The sequence below is a fragment of the Pyrgilauda ruficollis genome, unplaced genomic scaffold (genome assembly GCF_017590135.1).
Source record: "Pyrgilauda ruficollis isolate IOZ18807 unplaced genomic scaffold, ASM1759013v1 scaffold51, whole genome shotgun sequence".
Taxonomy (NCBI): domain Eukaryota; kingdom Metazoa; phylum Chordata; class Aves; order Passeriformes; family Passeridae; genus Pyrgilauda; species Pyrgilauda ruficollis.
Genome location: NW_024526711.1, coordinates 1,663,084 through 1,682,769, shown reverse-complemented (window position 1 = coordinate 1,682,769; position 19,686 = coordinate 1,663,084). Strand labels below are relative to the sequence as shown.

The window sequence follows — 19,686 nt, the reverse complement described above, 5'->3', positions numbered from 1 at the left end:
TTGTTGTTAACCAAACCCCACAGTATGAGAATGAGGAGGCACAGAAAATTCTTTTCTGCAAAGCAGAGAACTTCTAGAACATATTGGCACCAGAGGCTGGGGACTTGGACACTAGTTGTAGGTTGAAGGATACATTATTCATATTGATGACAAACACATCCATAAGTGGACACTGAAGGAATTAGGTAGGGATCTACCCACAGGGAAAGTACCTGGAAACAACCACACTATGGAGCTTTTCCTTATTAGTACCTTGTTTTAGTGATGTTGGAGTCGAAATACTGGGCTGGATGTAGCACTGATGTTGGGTGCACTTGCTCTGTAGGAAATTTACCTTCCTTTCTCTGTAATTATTTCACAGCAGAAACGGTGAGAAACCTGTAATAGATAATTTTGAATAAGTGAGGCTCACGCCCTGTGAACACTTAAGATTATAACTTTGTAGCTTTGGGTAAGCCTTTGTAACATCAAAGGCCCTAATACTAAGAGTCAATTCTCCTATAATTACATGGGGTTTATGTTTGACGTATGACCTACTTGTCCACAACAATTTAGTTCACAATATAAATTTGTTTGTGAAGCAATTGGAAATGAAACCCAACATGTGGACTAATTATTTTTCTTCCTTAAAAAAAAAGGAAACAAACAACAACAAAATCCTACACCACCACACTCAGAACAGCATGTAGACAGTACAATCCCATCTTAGAATACTTCAATAAATTCATGCTTTGTAAAAAGCAACAAAATAACTCCATTGAAACTGTCTATTGCCTGCTGTATTTTTTTTCCCCACAAAATCTAACCCTACACTGTTTTCTTCTTTGGGATTCTCCTACTTGGTTTTGATAACTGCAAGGACTAAGATTATTTCACTATAATCCTGTCTTTGATAATATATTGCTTGTCCTAGGGTGAGGTTATGATGCTTGTATCCCCAATCGTGTGTTCTGTTGGTGCTGGATGTTATGTACTGTGTCTTCATGACGGGCTCTGGAGGTTTTCTCCCAGATTTGCCCTAATCCAGGACATTGCTATAAAAGTAAGCTGTGCAAATTTGGCTATTTTTTTGAAGCTTTGCAGATCATGTTTTCAAATAACTCTCTGCAGCCACAGAGGGTCTTGTGACTTCTTAAAAAGTAAACACTTCTAACATTGCAGAAAGACTCCTTTTTTCTCAAACTGAAAGTTTCTTTCCTTGGTGTCGTTGAATACTGAACATCAACTTCTTACACAGCATCCTGGACGAAGTGTGCAGTGGTGACAGTGTTCATAAGGTAAGGGAAAGTCACACAGGCGTATCAGGATGGACTTACAGTCTCTTGATAAAAGATCTCATGAGAGGCAGTAGAAAACCTCAACCTTGAGCAGCAGCTGCCTGTGCCAAGAGCCTGTTTGGTATGAGTACAATGTGACAGCATTCAAGAGCTGGGTGCACATGGATCGGGAGGAATTCAGAAAGACTTGTAAAGCTGCAAGAAAGGGTGGAAAGGGATTTTTTCACAAGGCAGGAGGTGAGTAGTGGTGCCTCAGGACGCAGTCCCCAGTGTTGGGGATCCTGACCCTGTCTCAGCAGAGGCTTCTGTGCAGACTGAACTTTATGGTCATGATGGGGTGACCCCAGCCAGCTGCTAGCTCAGGGGTAGAACCAGAAGAGCAAAAGCATGAAAACTGTGGGTTAAGACAATGATGTTTTAGTGGATGAGGGAAAGAGGAACAAAAAATCCCCCCAAACCTCACCACCTCCCACAACAAGACTGCTGATGTTCAGTCAGTATCTGAGCAATGGCCACTTTGGAAAGACTGTGCCCTGAGTTTTTACTGCCACGAGTGATGTTATATGCCATGGAACATCACTTTGGTCGATTAAAGTCAGCTGTATGATCTCTCCCCCTGCCCCAGGCTCTTCCCCACCTCCAGCCTACTTGCTGGGTGGTATGGAGTGAGGCACTGAGGAGGCCTTAACAGTGTGCAAACACCGTTCAGCAACAGCTAAACCAGCAGTTTATTATCAGCCCTGTTTGGCCACGAATCCGGAGCGCACACCCCCAGGCAGACCCCACAGTTCCTGTGGGGAGGTGCCCCATAGAACAGACGCAGGCTCCTCCCGGCGGTGGTGTGACAGGAAAGCAGGAGATGACAGCCCGATGTTGACACAGAAGAGACTGGGCATAAGAAAACCCCGTGAGACCAGCCGGCTGGGCAGACCTGGACCTTGGGGCTCGGGACCCGATGGGACTCATCCCTGTGCCCCGGGCCTGACTCTACGGCCAGCAGCGGCCAAGCCGGCGGGCGCAGCGGACCCCGGGACACCCTCCCGTCACTGCCTCCCAGGGCACCTTCGGGCCGAGCTGCTGGATCCTGCCCTTGGATCGCAGTAACGCCGTGCAGTGCTACGGGCTTGGGGAGGAGTGACCTGGGAGTGGTTCAGCGGAGAAGGATACGGCGCGCCCAGGTGGCAAAGAACGTCAGTGGCATCTTGGCCTGTATCAGGAATAGTGTGGCCAGCAGGACCAGGGCAGCGATCGTCCCTCTGTGCTTCGCAGTGGCGAGGCCGCTCCTCCAGTGCTGTGATCAGTTTCTGGGCCCCTCAGTTTAAAAAGAATATTGATGTCCTGGAGCGCGTCCAGAGAAGGGAAACAAGGCCCTAGAAAACTTGTTTTACAAGGAACCGCTGAGGAGCTGGGGTTGTTTTGTCTCGAGGAGGGTCGGGGGGACCTCACTGCTCTCTACAGCTGCCTGAAAGGAGGTTTTGGGAGCCGGTCTCTTCTGCCTTGCCTACTGGGACAAGACTAGCAGGAATGCCCCTAAACTGAGACAGGAGACGTTCAGATTAGACATGAGAAAACTATTTTCCACCGCTAGGGCGGTCAAGGACTGTAATAGATTTGCTAGGGCGGTGGTGGAGTCGCCATCCCTGGAAGCGTTCAGGAGGCGCCCGAATGCAGCGCTGTGCGATGCGGGTCGGGGACTTCACGATTCCACGCAGGCGGCGCTGTGACGGGCGGGCGGCGGCGCCGCGCCTGCGCCGGCGGGACAGCGGCCGCTTCCTGCGCGGTGCCGGCATGGCGGGAGCGTTCCTGATGGAGATCAGGCGGGCCACGCAGAGCGCGCTGCTGGTTATCCGGTAGTGCGGGGGCGCTGCCGCCCGCCGCCGCTCGGGCCGTGCGGGGCAGCCGGGGGGCGCGGCGGGTCTGGCTTTCGGCGTCCTTAGCCTTCAGCGCGGGGACCGGGTTGTGTGCGGGCGCCTCCCCCTGCTTGTTCGGTTCGGCACTACTGTGCAAATAAATTTTTCCTGAGAACGGTGGATTGTTTCTCTCGGCTGCTCCTCGTTCACCGCATGGATCTCAGGGCGCGACTGGGGCTGCGGGGGAGCTGCGGGCCGGCCTGTGTAAAGCAGCAGCGCACCCCGACAGCTCCTTCCCGAGGCATACCCGTTGCTTTTCCTCCGCAGCGCGGCGGCGGAGCTCCCCAGCGCGCCGGTGGAGGTGTCGGTGTGCGCGGATTCCCTGGAAGTGAGGAGCGGCGGGAGCTGCGATGCGGCGGCGCTGCCGGCAGGGGTCAGCCTGGCGCCGTCCTCGTGCCGCGGGCTCCGGCGCCTGCGCGGGGACGGGCTGCACCTGCGCGTGCGCCTGCGCCGCCCGCCGCCCGCCGCCGGTGAGGGCGGGGCGGGACAGGGCAGGAGCGGGGCAGGGTGACCCGGGACGTGGCCGGTTTAGCTGAGAGAGGTTGTGAAGTGTGGATTCTGTAGAGCAAACGCCTTCTGGGATTGTCAGTTTTAGAAACTGAAAGTGCAAAAATGACGTAATGAAAGGGAAACGCCGTGTGTTTGGGATCTGCTCACAGTTCCCCCCACCCGTGCTTCCCCATAGTACTTCAAAGTGATTTTCTTTGTCTCATATTCTGCGTTTGGTAGCTGAAAATCATAGAATCCTAAAATGCCAAGGGGTTGGAACGGACTTTAAAGATCATCTAGTCGCAAGTGCCCGCTGCCGTTGGCAGGGATGTGTCCCACTAGAGCAGGTTGCTCGAGGACTTCCCCAGCCAGGCTGGGGCACCCTCAGCCCCTCTGGGCAGCCTGTGCCAGTGCCTCACCACTCTCACTGTAAAGAATTTCTTCCCAATATCTCACTTCAACTTCCTTTCTTTCAATTTGTACCCATTACTCCCCATCCTGTCAGTAATGGAGTAATCTCATTCATCCAGGCAACGATTATGCTTGTCCATCCCTGACCACTTAATCGTAAAGGGTTTGTGTTGGGACTCATTATTCTCACAGCTGGGGTTTCAGAGGTTAATGTCACAGGTAACATCTGCAAAGTTACCTCCTTTACTTCCATGGTGCTAATTCAGGTCTAGGATGTGTTTGCAATGAATAGAAGGCGTGGTAGTACAGCTATTGCTTTCTTTCATCTTGGCATCCAAGCTCAATATGTTTAGATTCATTTCATATGATGTGTCACAGAAAGACATATTAAATAACACAAAATTGCCATTCTGAGCTTTTAAAGCAGAAAAGGGTGATAAAATATGTAATATACAGTAATGCAGCACCAGAAACACATTGGAATACTCTGTTGGCATGCTGAGATGGCATCTGTACATTAATCTGTAATTATGCATGTGCTTTGGCAGCTCAGTTATACTAAAATTATTTAATGTGTCCTATTAAAGAGACATGTTTCAAAAGACCAGTGATGAACTTTTAAAAATCAACCTTGGAAAGTCATGCTAGTGAAAAATAAGTATGTGAACCAGGTGGTAATCAACATGTACATTGGACAGTCTTAGTTAACCTTTGATATTTTATATTATTATGCAAGATAGTTGAAATTCTGGAACATTTAATAGTACTTTTCTCTTGTGGTTGAATCCTAAATTTCAAATATTGAATGTCAGTGCTGAGAGTAAACTTTGATTCTTAAGTATGAGAAAGTGGCTGATGCAAAGCGTATTCATGTGTAGGCTTACAGTTCTACTTTTCTTCCAATTAATGTTGTCAGATAATTTGGGGAGACTTTTATAAACTTTTTTTTTTACTTTGGAGAAGTTGTTTGAGCTGCCTTTTGTGAGACCATTTTTGCTTTCCTGGCCTGCAGAGGCCGTTGCTCACTATCTTTTCCTGAAGCGGTTCCACAGTGGTTGGTTTCTTACCTGCCTGGAAATGTGAAACTAGTGTCTGACCCTGCTCCTCATCCTGACTATTTGTGTTACATATTGGTGTGTCCCCTCATATTGCAGATACACTGATTATCAGAAATATCTTTACAAAAGAGTGGCATTGAATTTTGATTTCTATAATCTCTGCAATTATATCAATATATCAGCTCCCCTTCTGAAGAGGATTTCCACCTTGAAAATAATTATTGATATATACAGTTCCTACTTAGTAATAATGGGGCATGAGGTGGAGATTACGAGTTTTTCCTAAATCTGAATGCTTGCTTTTAAAAAAACTAAGGTTGTGTTTAAAATGTCAGCCTTTTTCTTTGTCTGTTAGATTTATCCTTTTTGGTTTGAGGTATTTGGCAAGATTTTTTTGTACAAGTGACTGAAAATTTTACACTATTTTGAAGATTAATATATTTCCTTCCATCTATAGATGTGGTTTTTGCTTTGAGAGAAAGCCTGAAACCCAACAATAACTACATCTTTTACTGTCAGTCCTGTGGTGACATCGTAGTGAACGACCGGTGAGTACTGCAGTGTCTTGTATTTATAGCAATAAATGCCATAGTGATTGGTATTCATGTTATTTTGTGTACTTTGAGACAGCCAAAAGGTATTTATTTTAAAACTGACAGACAAGAACACATTTGAAGCACTGCTGATGACAAAAAGCAAAATTACCTGAAGCAGTTTTTAGCTGTTTATTAATTTACTCCTTGATTTCTTTCTTGCTCTGTATTTCAGGTATCCTTTTCAGTTCTTATCAGTCTCTTATAAATTTCCTTCAGTCATCATGCTGTAATTATAAAGTGGCTGCTCAGAATGGGGATATTGACCACAGCTTCCTTTTATCTTTTAAGCAAAGCCTGCCTGCACATAGTTCAGGGGTGCTAAATTTGGGAAACAGGAGCTGTGTCTTAGCTGTGTGACTCGTCCTTATCTCTGTTCCTTAAAAAGTCCGCAGAGTGAGTGAGAATTTTAATAAAAAGGTGCTGCATTGCTCTTCTGATGAACAATTTTGACAGCTTCAGCTGAATATATAAGAATTTTATAGAGGTGCACTTACAGCCTTTTATGATCTGTGTGGCTCCTAATACTCAAACCAGTAATAGAAATATGTCTCATTCTCTAAATTTCTGTTACTTTCTTGTCATAGGTATGGATTTATGGCTAGCTGAATGTAACCGAATGAGGATTTCTTAACTTTCTCTTCTGAAATGTCTCATCGGAAAGTCTAGTAGTAACTCTTATTTTGATACATTTGTAAAGTAGTGGAACTTCTAATTTCTAGTCAGTAACATTTACTTTCAAAACATGTTGCATGTTTATATTTGCATTTCTGAGTGGGAATTTTCCTGAATTTCAGCACATCAAATTCATATGCATGTAGTTTAAATCTTTTGGTTCTGCCTCCTGTAATGTGACACAAGCAGAATTTTTGAGAAAGGAAAAAGAATGCATGTCCATGCCTTTTCACTTGGCATTTCTCCTTGCAGGAAGCCTCTGAGCCCCTTGAATGTTGCCTCTAAAAAAACCTAAGACAAGAGTAGAAAAGTGGAGATGCCAGTGTATCCAACACAATCTGTTCCAGCATTTCCAAAAGGAAGATAGAGTAGCATAGTCAGAACTTCTAGCTACAGAATTCATGTGTTCCTCTCTCCAGGAAGAATTAAGTATGACAGTGACAGCAGAGGTGGAAGTGTTGAAGGGAAATTGCAGAACGGTGTGAAAGAGAGCATATTAAAGTCTGAATTACTAGGCAAGGGTCTGTAATAAGAAACACCTGAGATCTAGAAAATCATACCTTTAAGAAGAAATTGAAATAAATGGGCTTTAGTGTAGATAAGGTTGTGGAGAAGACATAAGATTTTTCCAATATCTAGGAAGTTGCTGCAAAGAAATTGGCAGTAATCTTCAGTCAAAGCAAGAGACATCTAAGTTAAAATGAAAGGAAAAAACCAAACCAACAAACCACCCCAAACCTATTCTAAAGCTTATTTTTTTGCTATTAGAGACTGCAAAATAGGAAGTCTTCCTTTTAAAAGTTAGATTAAGAAATGTGCTAGGAATGGTCAAATGTAAGTTTAACAAAAATTTACATTTTCTGAAATCCTCTGCCTCAGTCTGTTTCCTTCCATAAATCTGATAGCTCTTCTTCAGAGGTTAGGGTTAGGGTCTTTCATTCTTTTCCATTGCCTTCACATTACACACATTAGAGAAAATTATTACTTTTTTTTTTTCTTTCATCATGCAAGAGCTGCAAAAAAATATGTATACTTTCTTTATTCTTTCTCTCCTTCCAGTTTGGCTGAGCGTACCTCATATATAAAATAAGTCTTTAAGACTTTATTTCTGTCATGAAGATGTTCTTAAAGGCTGCTCTATCACTCCCCTTATCAGCTGAACAGGAGAGACTAAATGTAGCAAATAATAATAGGTACTGCACAAATATTCCATGGAAAAACTCATGGCAGGGGAAATCTAATTGCACTTTGCCTACATAAGTAATGTTAAGCCTGACATTTAACTGACAAGCTGGGCTGTCCCAAGATTTTTTTAACAGGTAAATAAGGGAAACTGCAGTTAAAGAAATGCAGTTGTTTTTCTTTTTCTCTGATAGAACTGAATAGTTATTATATGTTTAAAAGTCTAAAGTGCGTTTTACTTCCAGTTTTCAGTGTTTTCAGTAGACAGAATGGTATTACTGGATATTAGTTAATAATGACATTTGGGATTACTTTTCTTAATCCAGTTTTACAGGGGTCTCTATGGTCAAATACTTACCTTAGCCTGGAAGATCATTTAAGACTTATATCCTTATGGCAGGGCTCTTATAGACTAGTGCTAAACTTCAAACTTTTAAAAAATAAGTTAATTACCTGCTTTTCCCAGGTTGGAATCTGGGAATCTGGGAACTGTCTACAGCAGGAGTTTCAGCCTGGCTAGATTAGATACTTTCAGGAGAAAGCTGCTCCTAAAGATACCAATCTAAGAATTGTTTGTTGCTCTCCAACTGTGAAGGCAGCCTAGGTGGCTATTTGCAAGAACAAACTCAGTTATTAGGAGCAAGTTTGGAGAGATAAGTCACTCTGTTTTCTAGGTTTTATCATGTTATTTAGTAGCCTCAAGTTGGTTTTGTTTGTTTGTTTTTCTAGGAATGCTCCATTTTTATTAGTGTTACATTTTTCCAGTTCTGGTGACCCAGGATATGGCTTCCCACCCATGAGTGGCAAAAGCCTAAAATACAGTGGAAATGGTATATTTTCTGTATAGCTCAGAGTTAGGAGGAGTTTGTTTAGGAAATTCCTAGTGGTTGGAAAAACTGCTTTTGTTGGAAAAGAAGTGGAAGTCTTTATGCTGTAGACTGTGAGAGTAAAGAAAGGTTGATTTAATGAAACAGGACAGCATGAGTCTGCAGCTTAAGGTAATGTCTGTCTTTTTTTTTCCCTTGTAAGAGCATTGCTGAGCTTTTTGTTACTTTTGTGTAAAAAACAATACAAGAATACTTTTTTTTTGCAATGTGAGTCCAGGCACTTGAACTAATTGTAAAGGCTGATGAAGAATCAGTTATGAGACCAACATCAGAACTGAATTGTCACTTTGTCAGAATTGAGTAGTATCTCAAACAATATATAAGACCACAGAAAATGAAGACAGACATGGGTAGTGCCTGGGTGGTGATCTTACTTAGTTTTGGTAAAGCTGCATCAGAGGATCAGTTATTCCAACTTTCATCTGCAGGTGGAGCAAGCAGAGTTTAAAATGTATTGTCTATCTAGATAAAAAGGGCTTTTTTTATAAAACATTTTTCTTTCATCCACCGAACAATTTAAAAGGGCCAAAAAACTACAGTGGGAAGAAATGACATCTTCAGAAAATGTTGGTCTGGGAACTGCAGGAAAGCGAGAATGCCTAACTGTTGGCTTAGCAGCTGTGTTTTTATTTGCAAAGTAGCACCATAAGCAAAGTTGTATTTGCAAGTTTTAAGTAAGGAGTAGAATCAAGAAACTCTGGTGAAGATTTCAGGTGATAGCTGTAGAAATAGGGTAATCATTCAAGGAAACTAGGCAGAGAGCAGAAAATTCAAACCCAGTATAACTAATAATGAAAACAGAGTAGTTTTTCCTGAAACAGTATCCTTGGGCCATACAGCTACCCAGGAGAAAGGGATTTGCCTTTTTTGTATGACTTCTGAAAGTTTGATCTGAGTATCTGAATCTAAATTAAGATTGAATTATCCTTTGTTTGTTGTTTTGTTTGTTTGGATTTTTAAAATGAAGATGTACTGTGGTGTTTTTTTCAGGTTTTAACTTTTTCAAGCCTGGTATCTGAATCTTGCTGTGGCACGAGTCTGTTTCTATTGGTTTTATATCAACATTTGATGCAAGGGAGGAAGTACAAGAAGTAATAATAAATGTAATTGCAAATGCTCTTTGTCATTTTTCATGACTGCGTGGAACTGTTTTATTTTTGCCACGTAATTAATTTCAAGAGAGAGCTGTGTCAAATTCTGCCTTAAAATCATTGGAGATTCACCATTGGGAAATGCTTCATCACAGATTTGGCAGGAAACTCAGCCATTGCTTTCTCAGAATTCACCCAAAGTGCCTTTGGCTGGAAGGATGTCAAGCACTTCCTTTTGAGAAAATGCCATACTACCCCCACTATTTTTAGGAAACCTAAACTATCGTTAAGTGTCTTAGAAATGAATTATAACAAAACTGAAATATTTGTCTTTTCTTCCCTCTAAGGAAATTTCTCAGAGTTCTTCCTCTACCGAGTGAAAACTGGAGTGATTTAGTTGAAGAGTGGTGTTGTCACCCCGACCCCTTTGCCAGAAGCACTTTGCACCCTCAGCATGGTGACTGTTTTGTTGGAGACACTTTTTTTCTGTTGAATTCAAGAAATGAATCACATGTGCCTGAATCTCCTGTGTGCTGCTCAGAGGCTGGACACCATGTTTTGCAGAGTGGCTCCAACTTGGTAAAGTATTTTCTTCAAATAGTTCTCAGGTGAAGTTATTTGGGCTTTTTCATTGTAAAGTACTTTTTTAAACTAGTTTATTTATTTTGTATGTATTACAGAGCAGTTTTGAAGGTCATAGGGAGTTCTTGACATTCAGCTGTACAGAAGCCAGAAAATATTCCAGGCTATATTTTACATTTTCTAAAGCTCACACCACAGTCTTGATACTGACCTCAGTATGCAAGTAGAACTTAGTACTAGAAACAGAAGGTACTTAATTATGTAGTTCTAAACCCAGATATTTTCCCCAAAATTATCATGAATGAAGGACATCAGAATTCAGTAAGATAACAACTGTGATGGGTTAGGTGTTTGTTAAAGGGTAGTGGAGCAAAGAATGAGGTGGAAATTGAAGTAACAAATGTTTTTTTCTTGCACTGTGACTTGAGGCATAATCATAAATATTATTAAAGAGGAGTGTGATTTTTTTTCTCTTTTTTTTTTAAGTTTTAGAAAAACTTGGAAATATCAGAATGTGTGCTTTGTGTTTAGATGTGGCTGACTTAGGTTCTTAAAGCATAGTAAGGAAATCGAGTTTATTTGACTGCTCTGTCCAGTGAAAGGAGCCTGCCATCCCATATTATAGCTCTTCATGTTGATGTTTCGGAGGTGTTCCAGGTTAAGATAAATTCATCAAGCAAGTCCACAGGAAGAAGGCTGTCATTTGGCTAAGAAACATCAAAATTTGTTGTTGTCCATCAACGTTTGTTGGTGCTTATGTTTCAGTGGTGGGATAAAACCCATGAAGAAAGACAGTCTTCAGTTCAGTCTCTCTTCAGACATCTAGCAGTCATATGAAAGTTCAAGCAATGATCTTTTTTTCTGCCAGAAGAACATCCAGGAACTCAGTTCACCAATACCTACATTTCCATAAAGCCTTTTCTGTTAATCTCCTGCTTGCCTATATTTATACTGAAAAAGGTTGGGCCTACACATGCTGTATATTCTCCCAGTACAAAATATTAAACTGTCTACTGTGGGGGGATAGAATATAAGAAAATAAAGATAGTTCAGAGAATAATCTCCTCCCTAAAGAGTTGCAGCTGGGCCAGTTACCAAAGATTAGGAACAGTCCTGACTTTAACAGGCCACAGCTGAGACCAATGAGAAGAGTGCTATAAAAGAGTGGGTTGGCTGGTTGAGAAAGGAACTCGAGTCAGTTGGCTACTTGATGAGGAAGAGAGAGTCACTGCTCTGAGGAGCTGCCCACAAGAAGACACCAAGAAGGTATGAAACTTTCACAAATAAGGATACAACAATATGCAACTTTTGTAGTATGATGAGAACAGTCTGTGTTGTGGCCTTGGCGGTTTGTGTCTGTAGAAATTGATGGCTTATTCTGCAGAGATTTCCAGCATGAAACATTTAATCTCTTGAGAACCAGACTCCCTAACTTCTACCTGCTTCTTATAGTGATATGTATTACCCCAGGAAGAGTCACCAGGATTCTCACAGTACAGTGGCTGCTAGTGCTGTGCTCCAAGCAACCCCTCTGCATGGGGAGTAGTACTGTCTTGTTGTTCCTATCCGCAAGGCTTGCGGATTCGTCCGTTTGGTTTCTTCTTCCATTGTTCTTTGAAAAACAGGTTGTGCAGAGAGGAAAATAAGGACTGATGCACTGTAAGGGTATCAGCATGGCAGAGGCAGATGAATTTGTATTAACTCTGTGACAATGGAGTTATTTCTTCTAAGTTTCCTTAAGAAGGAGGTGGAGTAGATTATACCAAATTTCCAAGAGGACAATGCTCTCTGCCAGAGGTAGCCAAAATGAATTCTCGCATTCCAGTAGTCTTAAAAGAGATCTTAGAACACCAGGAATAAACATGGGGAGAGGCAGGGCTCATGGAGTTCATATTGCACACTTCTTGTTCAAAGAGAATGTTTTTGAGTAAAGGATTGATTTGGAGGCAGAAACATAATAAAAGAATGTGGAACAAAGATTTTATGGAGATGGGGGTTGAACCAGGATAACAGCAGAACTTTTGAATGAGGGAGGAGGCTGTTTTATGTCAGAGGCATACAATAGTAATTTAATGTGATGAGTTTTCATGTTTGCTTCCTTATACTTGCAATGAAGTTGAGAATTTGTTCCTTGTGTCCAATCCTTTTTTCACACTTGCAATGAATTCTCATTTCTGTGTTTGCTTATTTTCAGCATCACTCAGTTGCCAAGCAAATGAGCACAACTGTTAGAGCCAGCAGAAGCTAGACTAATAAGGAAAAAAACCCCTCATACTGAAGCAGAAAATTCCTCCATAATATGAGTAATAGAAAGTTACAGGCAAGACAGATTGCTATTGGCATAAATGTTCTCATTTCAGAGAATATTGTTGCAGTCTGCCCCAGTATGAAAGTTCCTTTTTAATTGCATTGCAGTTCTTTGGGAAGTGTTTGCCTATGACCAAAATAGTAGCAGGAATGTACCAGAGATGCTTAAACAATCTTTTCCAGACTCCAGTGGGACCAAGACAGCATCCGTCCATTGCAAACATATTTTTCACATCTATTAGTCTTCCAGTGTAACATAGTTCTTAAATGTCACATGGTCTTGCAGCATCTTAATAGTCTCTCTTGGGGAAAATATTTTTCCTGACACCATATCAGGGATCCTTAGGAATAGGAACAGAAACTATTAGGCTTGTGATCCACCTGCATCTGCAGATTGCCAGCAGCTGCAAGTTGTCAAACAGATAAATTGTTTTAATTAGTTGAGCTAAAACTATCCCTTTTTCCATTGAAGCATGATACAACGAGTTAGTGGTGTTTTTTAGGCACAGTTCTCAGTCAGCACCTATAACTATAGTCAGAAAAAAAAATTCTCAAGTTTTAGCTTTCAAGGAAGTAGTGTGTATTGTGTACTTGTACCGTGTGGTATTTGTACCAGTCTGAAACACTGGCTTACACAAAATCTTGTCTGTTTTTCCTTGCTATTCACACTAGCAAGTAATTTCACTGCATATGTTTGAGAGGAGTAGCAAGGTAGGAATTGGGAAAGGGGATAACTGCATATATATGAATCAGATTATTTTCCTGATCTCCATAACAAGGGGACTGTACTTCCAACATAGTCAGCTCTCAGGTTGTTAGTTTGATCCTCTGTTTTTGACCATCTTTAAGGTTATATATATATGTACTGCTTTCAGATCAGAGCTCTAGTTGCTACACCCAGAATAATAATAAGCCCACACAGAACCAGTTCTGAAGTTTAGACTTTGGATTAAAGTGAGAATTGTGCTTGCTTGTTTGATGTATTGAATTTAAATATTAACACTGTAATTAGTAGGAGTCTAAGAGTGTAAATTTAATCTAGAAGTAAGATCTTTTTCAAAGGGCAGTAATAGGTGCATAAAGCTAAGGCAAATATTCAGTGATGTTCTGGAGAGTGTAGAGACTCCTTGAACTAGATATTGTTATCTGCATTTTTTGTTTTTAGTAGACCCTTGATGATATTGCTTCCTCTGAATTTATGAAGACTTTTTGAACTTGTTTATACTTTTAGTATGAAAAACGCTTTCCTATAGTGAGTACCAACCTATATTATGCATTGTGTGACAAATGCCTTCCTGGTTTTTTGATACAGGGTTGGAATTTCATAGCATGAGCTATAAGGGCATATGTTTGTATTTTTCTGTTTCGCTTTTCCTAAACGTTTGTGATTTTAGGTATCTGGATGATACCCCTCAGTTTTCTGTCTTCCATATGTTCTCCTGTTACATGTATTTTCATGCTACATATGGAAACTGCTTTGTGCTTCTGACAGTTATTCTTTGTCAATACCTTTTCTGTGTTTATTTGAATAGAGGGAGGAGGATTGTTCAGAACAGAATCCACTGCACCTTTCTGGAATATCAGGCTTTGTTGTGAATTTCAGCTGTTTCCTAGTAACTCAAAATAATCTGCAGACATTTTCTGCTCTCTCCTGAACATTGTACTGGTATTCAACTCCTATAAAACTGTCCACAGTGAACTGTTACTAAAACTTGTTACTGAGTAATGATAGTCACATTGCAGCATACTATTTTATGTATATGTTATGGAGTACTTAATTTTGCATTATTTTGCCCTTAGCACAATCAAATTTAGCTTATTATTTTATCATCCAGGCATTCAATATTACAAGATTCTCCTGTTAGCCATTACTGCCATTACATTGTGCTGTGTGGCTATATTGCCAGATTTTAAAATTAGTATGAAATTTGCAAGCAAGTGCAAGTGTAGAAAGCTGAAGTAGTGAAGGCAAATGTGTGTGCATGTAAACATAAAGAGGACAGAAAAAAGTAACAAGTTTCCTGACTGCTCTGTAAATTATGTTACAGCTATGCATTCCTTTTTCAGAATATCTGAGTGACATTTAAATTTTTTTTTTTTTCATCCTACAGAAGTCAAAAGAAAATACCAGAGTAATTTGTAAGCGCTGCAAGACAATGCTGGGAGAAACAGTTTCATCAGGTATGAGATATCCAAACAAAACTAGACTTGACTGCATCAGCCATTGAACAGTGGAGGTAAAAACACTGAAGGAAAACAGTTTATCAATAATGTGCAGTGTTAATTCCTTTGTGTTTGTGTCATTCCCTTCTGGAATAGATGAGGTTGTTGCTTCCAGTGTTAGACCTTGAAATTTACTTTCAGCAGGAATTTTGATTATCCTTGTTTCTGTGGCATATTTGGCTAATTCCAAACCTTTGGAAGACTCAGTGCGTGATTCCAGTGTATTAGAAATCCCATTTGAGAGATTACAGGTTGCTTGTTTTTCTGTCAGTTCTACAGACTAAGTGAAAGGTAAATTCAGTACTTGATCGCACAACTAGAAGCTGAAGATTGCTAAGTCAGCCTGGTTTTGTGGGGAGGGAGGAAACCTATTCAAAGAAACAGGCTATGTCTCATCCAATGATGAGTTGATGGGATTATTGGTTTCAGAGCTGTAGTTATATTGGATCAGCAGGGTTTACCTGAGATGGTGTAAAGATGAGTGTCTGGTTGTGTTAAAAATTCAGCTGTTCTTGGAAGAGAAGCAATGATAAGACTGTTATTAGCAGGGTTCATTCTTTCATCCTCCCTCTCTTCCACTGCATCAGTCAGTGTGAGCCTGCCTCAGTTCAGAGATCTGGTGAATATAAAAATGTCTCAGAAAATGCAAAGCTTTTTCTTGTTTAAGAAACGCCATAAGGTGAGACAGGACAGAAGGTCTTCTGTGTCTTCTGTTACAGAATGTTCTGATTGTCCTGTACAGGGATCTGAACAATACAGGCTTTAATGAAACCAAATTTAAGGTACAATGTTTGAAAGTCCACAAAGCAAGATGTGACTTCGGGAAAGGAGTGCTGGGAAAAGAGCATGAATAACAAGGTCATGAGTAATAGATCAGTGGGAGTGGGGAAAGGCAAACACTATCAATGTGCAGAGATTTGGTATGGACTCTGCACGTGGCTGAAGTTAGAAAGGATATCCATTGTTTTGGCTGTGTTTCTTCAGTAGTGCAGGAAATTTTGGTAGAGTTCAGAGAACAAAAGAAATGTATAGTGTAAGTCTAGGCAGAACCATCTCTGTGAAAAGAGACTGGAGAGCAAATTTGACTTGCATGCTTTGGTGCTTCCTCATGAGCAGGTATCAGTGTTTTGAAGATAAAGCACGATTAGAGTGGTGTAGCTGTGGGAGACCATGTTCAGCTTTGAGATTCCCCCAACTCTATCCACATATACTTGTATGTTTTTCCTTGGGAAACCACATATTCTTGGTGCAGTAGCACTAAATCCTTACGCAGGGTAATGGCTGAGGAACTAGAGAGACTGAACTGTCTTTTCTTCCTGTCTCCAGGAACTCACATAGCATGGAGAAGACTTAATTAAATTTAGAGGTAAAATATAACTTCCTAACACTGAAGATAATGTAGAAAGCGTAACATTTACCTAGAGAAGGGGTGGGATTACCAAGCCTTTGGAGGGTTTAAAACAGATTGTCTTCCTGAAATGTTTGCTTTCATCCAGTTTTAATGATATGTGTGGACAGAGATCAGGTAAAACCCTTCCGTCCTTAAAACTTGTGGGCCAAATTAATCTTCCAGTTGTTCACATGCTGAGGCTTAGTAGAATGAATTTATGACCCTTAATGTGTTTTGCTGGCCCTCTGGTTAGGCTGTATTTGCAGTACAGACCTAGATCTTCAATATCATCATCTTTGACCTGCTTTCATTGCTGGGGATTAAATTACATCCTCAAACGCTTCCATTTAGTGTGAAAAGCTGTCTTAGTGGAGCTTTTGGTGAACAGTTACATTGAAATTCAGAATTATGCAGTATTAACGTTGAGTGAGTGTGATTTTCAGAAAGAAGTTCCATTCTGCTCTTTGAGCAAAGAAGGAAATTATTCCCCCGTGTGAGCTGTTATTAAAACTGTCTCTAGTGATTCACTGCAGCATTACTAAGCAGCAGAGGGTACTAAAATACTTATGTAAGCTATGCTGATCTCAGTGCTTTAGGAAAGTTCTTTCAATTCATCTTTCAGGTTCGGCTTGAGCTCTTGCTTGCTTGGTTTCAAGATGATTGTTCCCAGCATTAAACAAAGATCAATATGAATGAGAAATTGCTGATCTTGTAATTAGCTTGGAGTGGTTTTCTTCAGGCAGTGTAGGTTTTTTGTTATGGTTGCTTCTACTCCTATAAACCCAAGCAAAATATGATTGCCTGCTGCACCTCTTAATTGACTACTGAACAAATATTTGATTAGTGTAGTGATATGGTGACTTACAGTCTAATCTTAAGTTGATTATTCTGTTATAGTTGAAAAATGTTTTTTTTCATTTTAGGTACCATTAAATATTATGTCACTGAGGTGATTATTCAATCAGCTGAGGGAAGTTTCAGTCCAACACCAAGGTAACAAAATCATCGCATAATTTGCTCAAGTATATGTTTTAGAAAGGATGCTAGAAATGCTCTAATTTTGTAGTTTCTTGAATAATTGCATATAAAACCAGTGCAATTTTATATAATCACAGAATTAAGCATTGTAAAGACAAAGTAGCCTGAATTCACTCGTGCAGTTTTGTTTGCTCATCTTTGTGTGTGATGCAGGAGATTGTGTTTAATTTGTCAGTGTCTCACTATTGAGGTGATAAGCCAAAATAAAATACTGTTTTATTTTGAATTATTTAATTTTGCACAATGTCTGGTTACTAATGATGGAAACAGAAGCCTATTTCATGTACAGTTAAATTAAGTAAAGTTTGAAATGTTTCATTCAAAGTGAGAGCTTTGAATTTTCAAGTAATTCAGTTTGAATTTAAGACTAAGATGAAACAGAACTTGATCTAGCTACCTGGTATCATGTACAATGGCTTAATCACAGTTCTTTCTTTTTGAGAATGCTATTTGAAACATATGCATAATTCTGAACTTTGTCTTCATATGTGTAAAATATAATGAGGAAAAGCTTCTATTCAGCATTTGACAGTTGTTGTCAGCCAAAATAAAGGGTATCAAGCAATTTAGAATCCTGTTGTATTAAAAAATTCCTGTTGCAGGAAAGAAAAAATTCTTTGATTGTGAGTGAGAGGAAGATAAAGAAGTCCCTTCTTTCAGTAAAATGTGTTTGTAGGATATAGTGGAAAAGAAGTTTGAGTTACTCATTTACCTGTAGTGCATAGATATGAATGACTGTCTGTGTTGTTGCTATGAAAATATATGATAATGTGATTAATTCTGAAACAGGTCTCAATTTGTACAGAGCATTGTTGCTCAGTGTCTCTTGGAATTATCCTCTGCTAAAAGCACATTTAGATTCACCATAAAAGGAGATAATGGAAAAACCTATATTCTGGTAAGTTTTAAAGTCTTCATCTTGCTGAAGATTAACCCATGTATCCCAGTTCCTAAAATGTATTTTTTATGGTGTTCATTATTTTTTGGTGTTCATTATGTATGTTTGAAAAAATTAACAAATTCAAGTTCTTGAAGTGGTTCTGAGGTACATCTGTTCAAGTAAGAATATCCACAAGTTTTTACTCTAATTAGATATGCATGTAGAAATTTTATTGATATAGTAATGAAAGTACTGCAGATGCACCATAAGTAGTGCAGAAATAACACTATTTTGTATACAGAAAATATGGAAAGCTTAAGTTTTAATTTTTTAGTGTATATTTCACCTTCTTGCTCCAGCACTTCTCTTTAATCACCAGAAGTGAATCAAATTGCATAGCATCTTTCACAAGCATTGTCTCAAGTCAGCAGACTATTAGTGTAGTCAGTACATTGCATTGCGAAGTGAAGTGAAAACAAAAATAAAATTGCCTATTATACTTAATGTTCTGATGCTGTTAAACTTGGTTAAGCTTGATATTTAGATGGTGACAGCTAGATTCCTCAAACTGTTAAGATGGATAAGAGTTAACTTAATACTGTACACTTGTTATAACCAGAGATGTTTCCTTTTATGCCCAAACTAGATATGGGTATAGAATTTGTATTTTTGCAGTCTATAGAAATAATTCATAGACACAAAGAAATACATGATTAGAGATTCCTGCCCTGGATAAACTTATAAATGCACTTTCTTGAGGCAATGTAATTATATAAACTTTATATAAGCATTGTCCAAGTTCTGTGATTTTGGAACATCCAGATGCTAAGGGAATATTTTATTTGCCTTTAAATAAATTTTAGTGCCAAGACAACATTTATACAGCCACTGAGAAATATCTGTTCTGTGATGATAAAATGAAGGTTTCATAAGCAGATCCATAATTACATATATTCTAATTGAGGAGTCATCCAAAATCATTGTGATTTTTCCCTTGTAGCTTATCTGTTCCTAAGTTATGTAAAGTTCTGGTGCTTAAGTTTAGTAGTTTAGATACAGCAAACTTGTTATTTTTTAACAGAAAAATCACTTTATTTGGTAGATTAGCATTACTCTTAGCTCTGAGATGCACTTTTGCCAATGTATTAATTAGAGGAGCAGGCTGAATTAGATAGGGACTGGCTTCTGATTGGCATATTTTCCTTTATATTGGTTAGTTGTTAGTTTTTTGCAGGTGTTTTTAAGTATTTGACATCAGGAAGTCCTTACTCCTGTCCAGGGTGAGGTTCTGGCTACTGTATACACACCAACTGCTGTTCTGGAGTCATGGGTTAAGTCTTAGGACTCAGAGGCCTTGTGGACACAAGTATAATGTTAGCTCTGTTTATATTAATGACTGTCAATAGCTAAACACTAAAATGTGGGTGCTTGAGGCTGTGAACACACACAGCCAAGTTACACAGGTAGTCTCATCACTGATGCTTCATGAACCAGCTGTCCCAGCTGTTTGTTTTGATAATGAGCCAAAGATTCTAGTTCACAGTGTTTGTGCTTACCTACATGAATACATGTATCACGTACACAGCTCAAACTGTGTATGTGATAATTAAGGTTAAGGTTTCTCACAAGTCTTTTAAATTTTTTTAAACTACAAATAATATGTATACTTATTTTCCTCATTGCCTCTGGATGT

General features: G+C 39.9%; 1 protein-coding gene across 1 annotated transcript in view; it reads left to right on the top strand.

The window, feature by feature from the left end:
* The first annotated feature begins 3,016 nt into the window (after nucleotides 1–3,016).
* Nucleotides 3,017–19,686, top strand: part of UBE3D (ubiquitin protein ligase E3D) — a 78,105-nt gene continuing 61,435 nt past the window's right edge. The window contains exons 1-7 of the mRNA XM_041480370.1: nucleotides 3,017–3,127; nucleotides 3,455–3,657; nucleotides 5,603–5,693; nucleotides 9,921–10,152; nucleotides 14,574–14,643; nucleotides 16,999–17,068; nucleotides 17,903–18,011. Coding sequence (XP_041336304.1) covers nucleotides 3,066–3,127; nucleotides 3,455–3,657; nucleotides 5,603–5,693; nucleotides 9,921–10,152; nucleotides 14,574–14,643; nucleotides 16,999–17,068; nucleotides 17,903–18,011 — 837 coding nt within the window. The 5' untranslated portion in view covers nucleotides 3,017–3,065. The remainder of the gene's footprint in view (nucleotides 3,128–3,454; nucleotides 3,658–5,602; nucleotides 5,694–9,920; nucleotides 10,153–14,573; nucleotides 14,644–16,998; nucleotides 17,069–17,902; nucleotides 18,012–19,686) is intronic.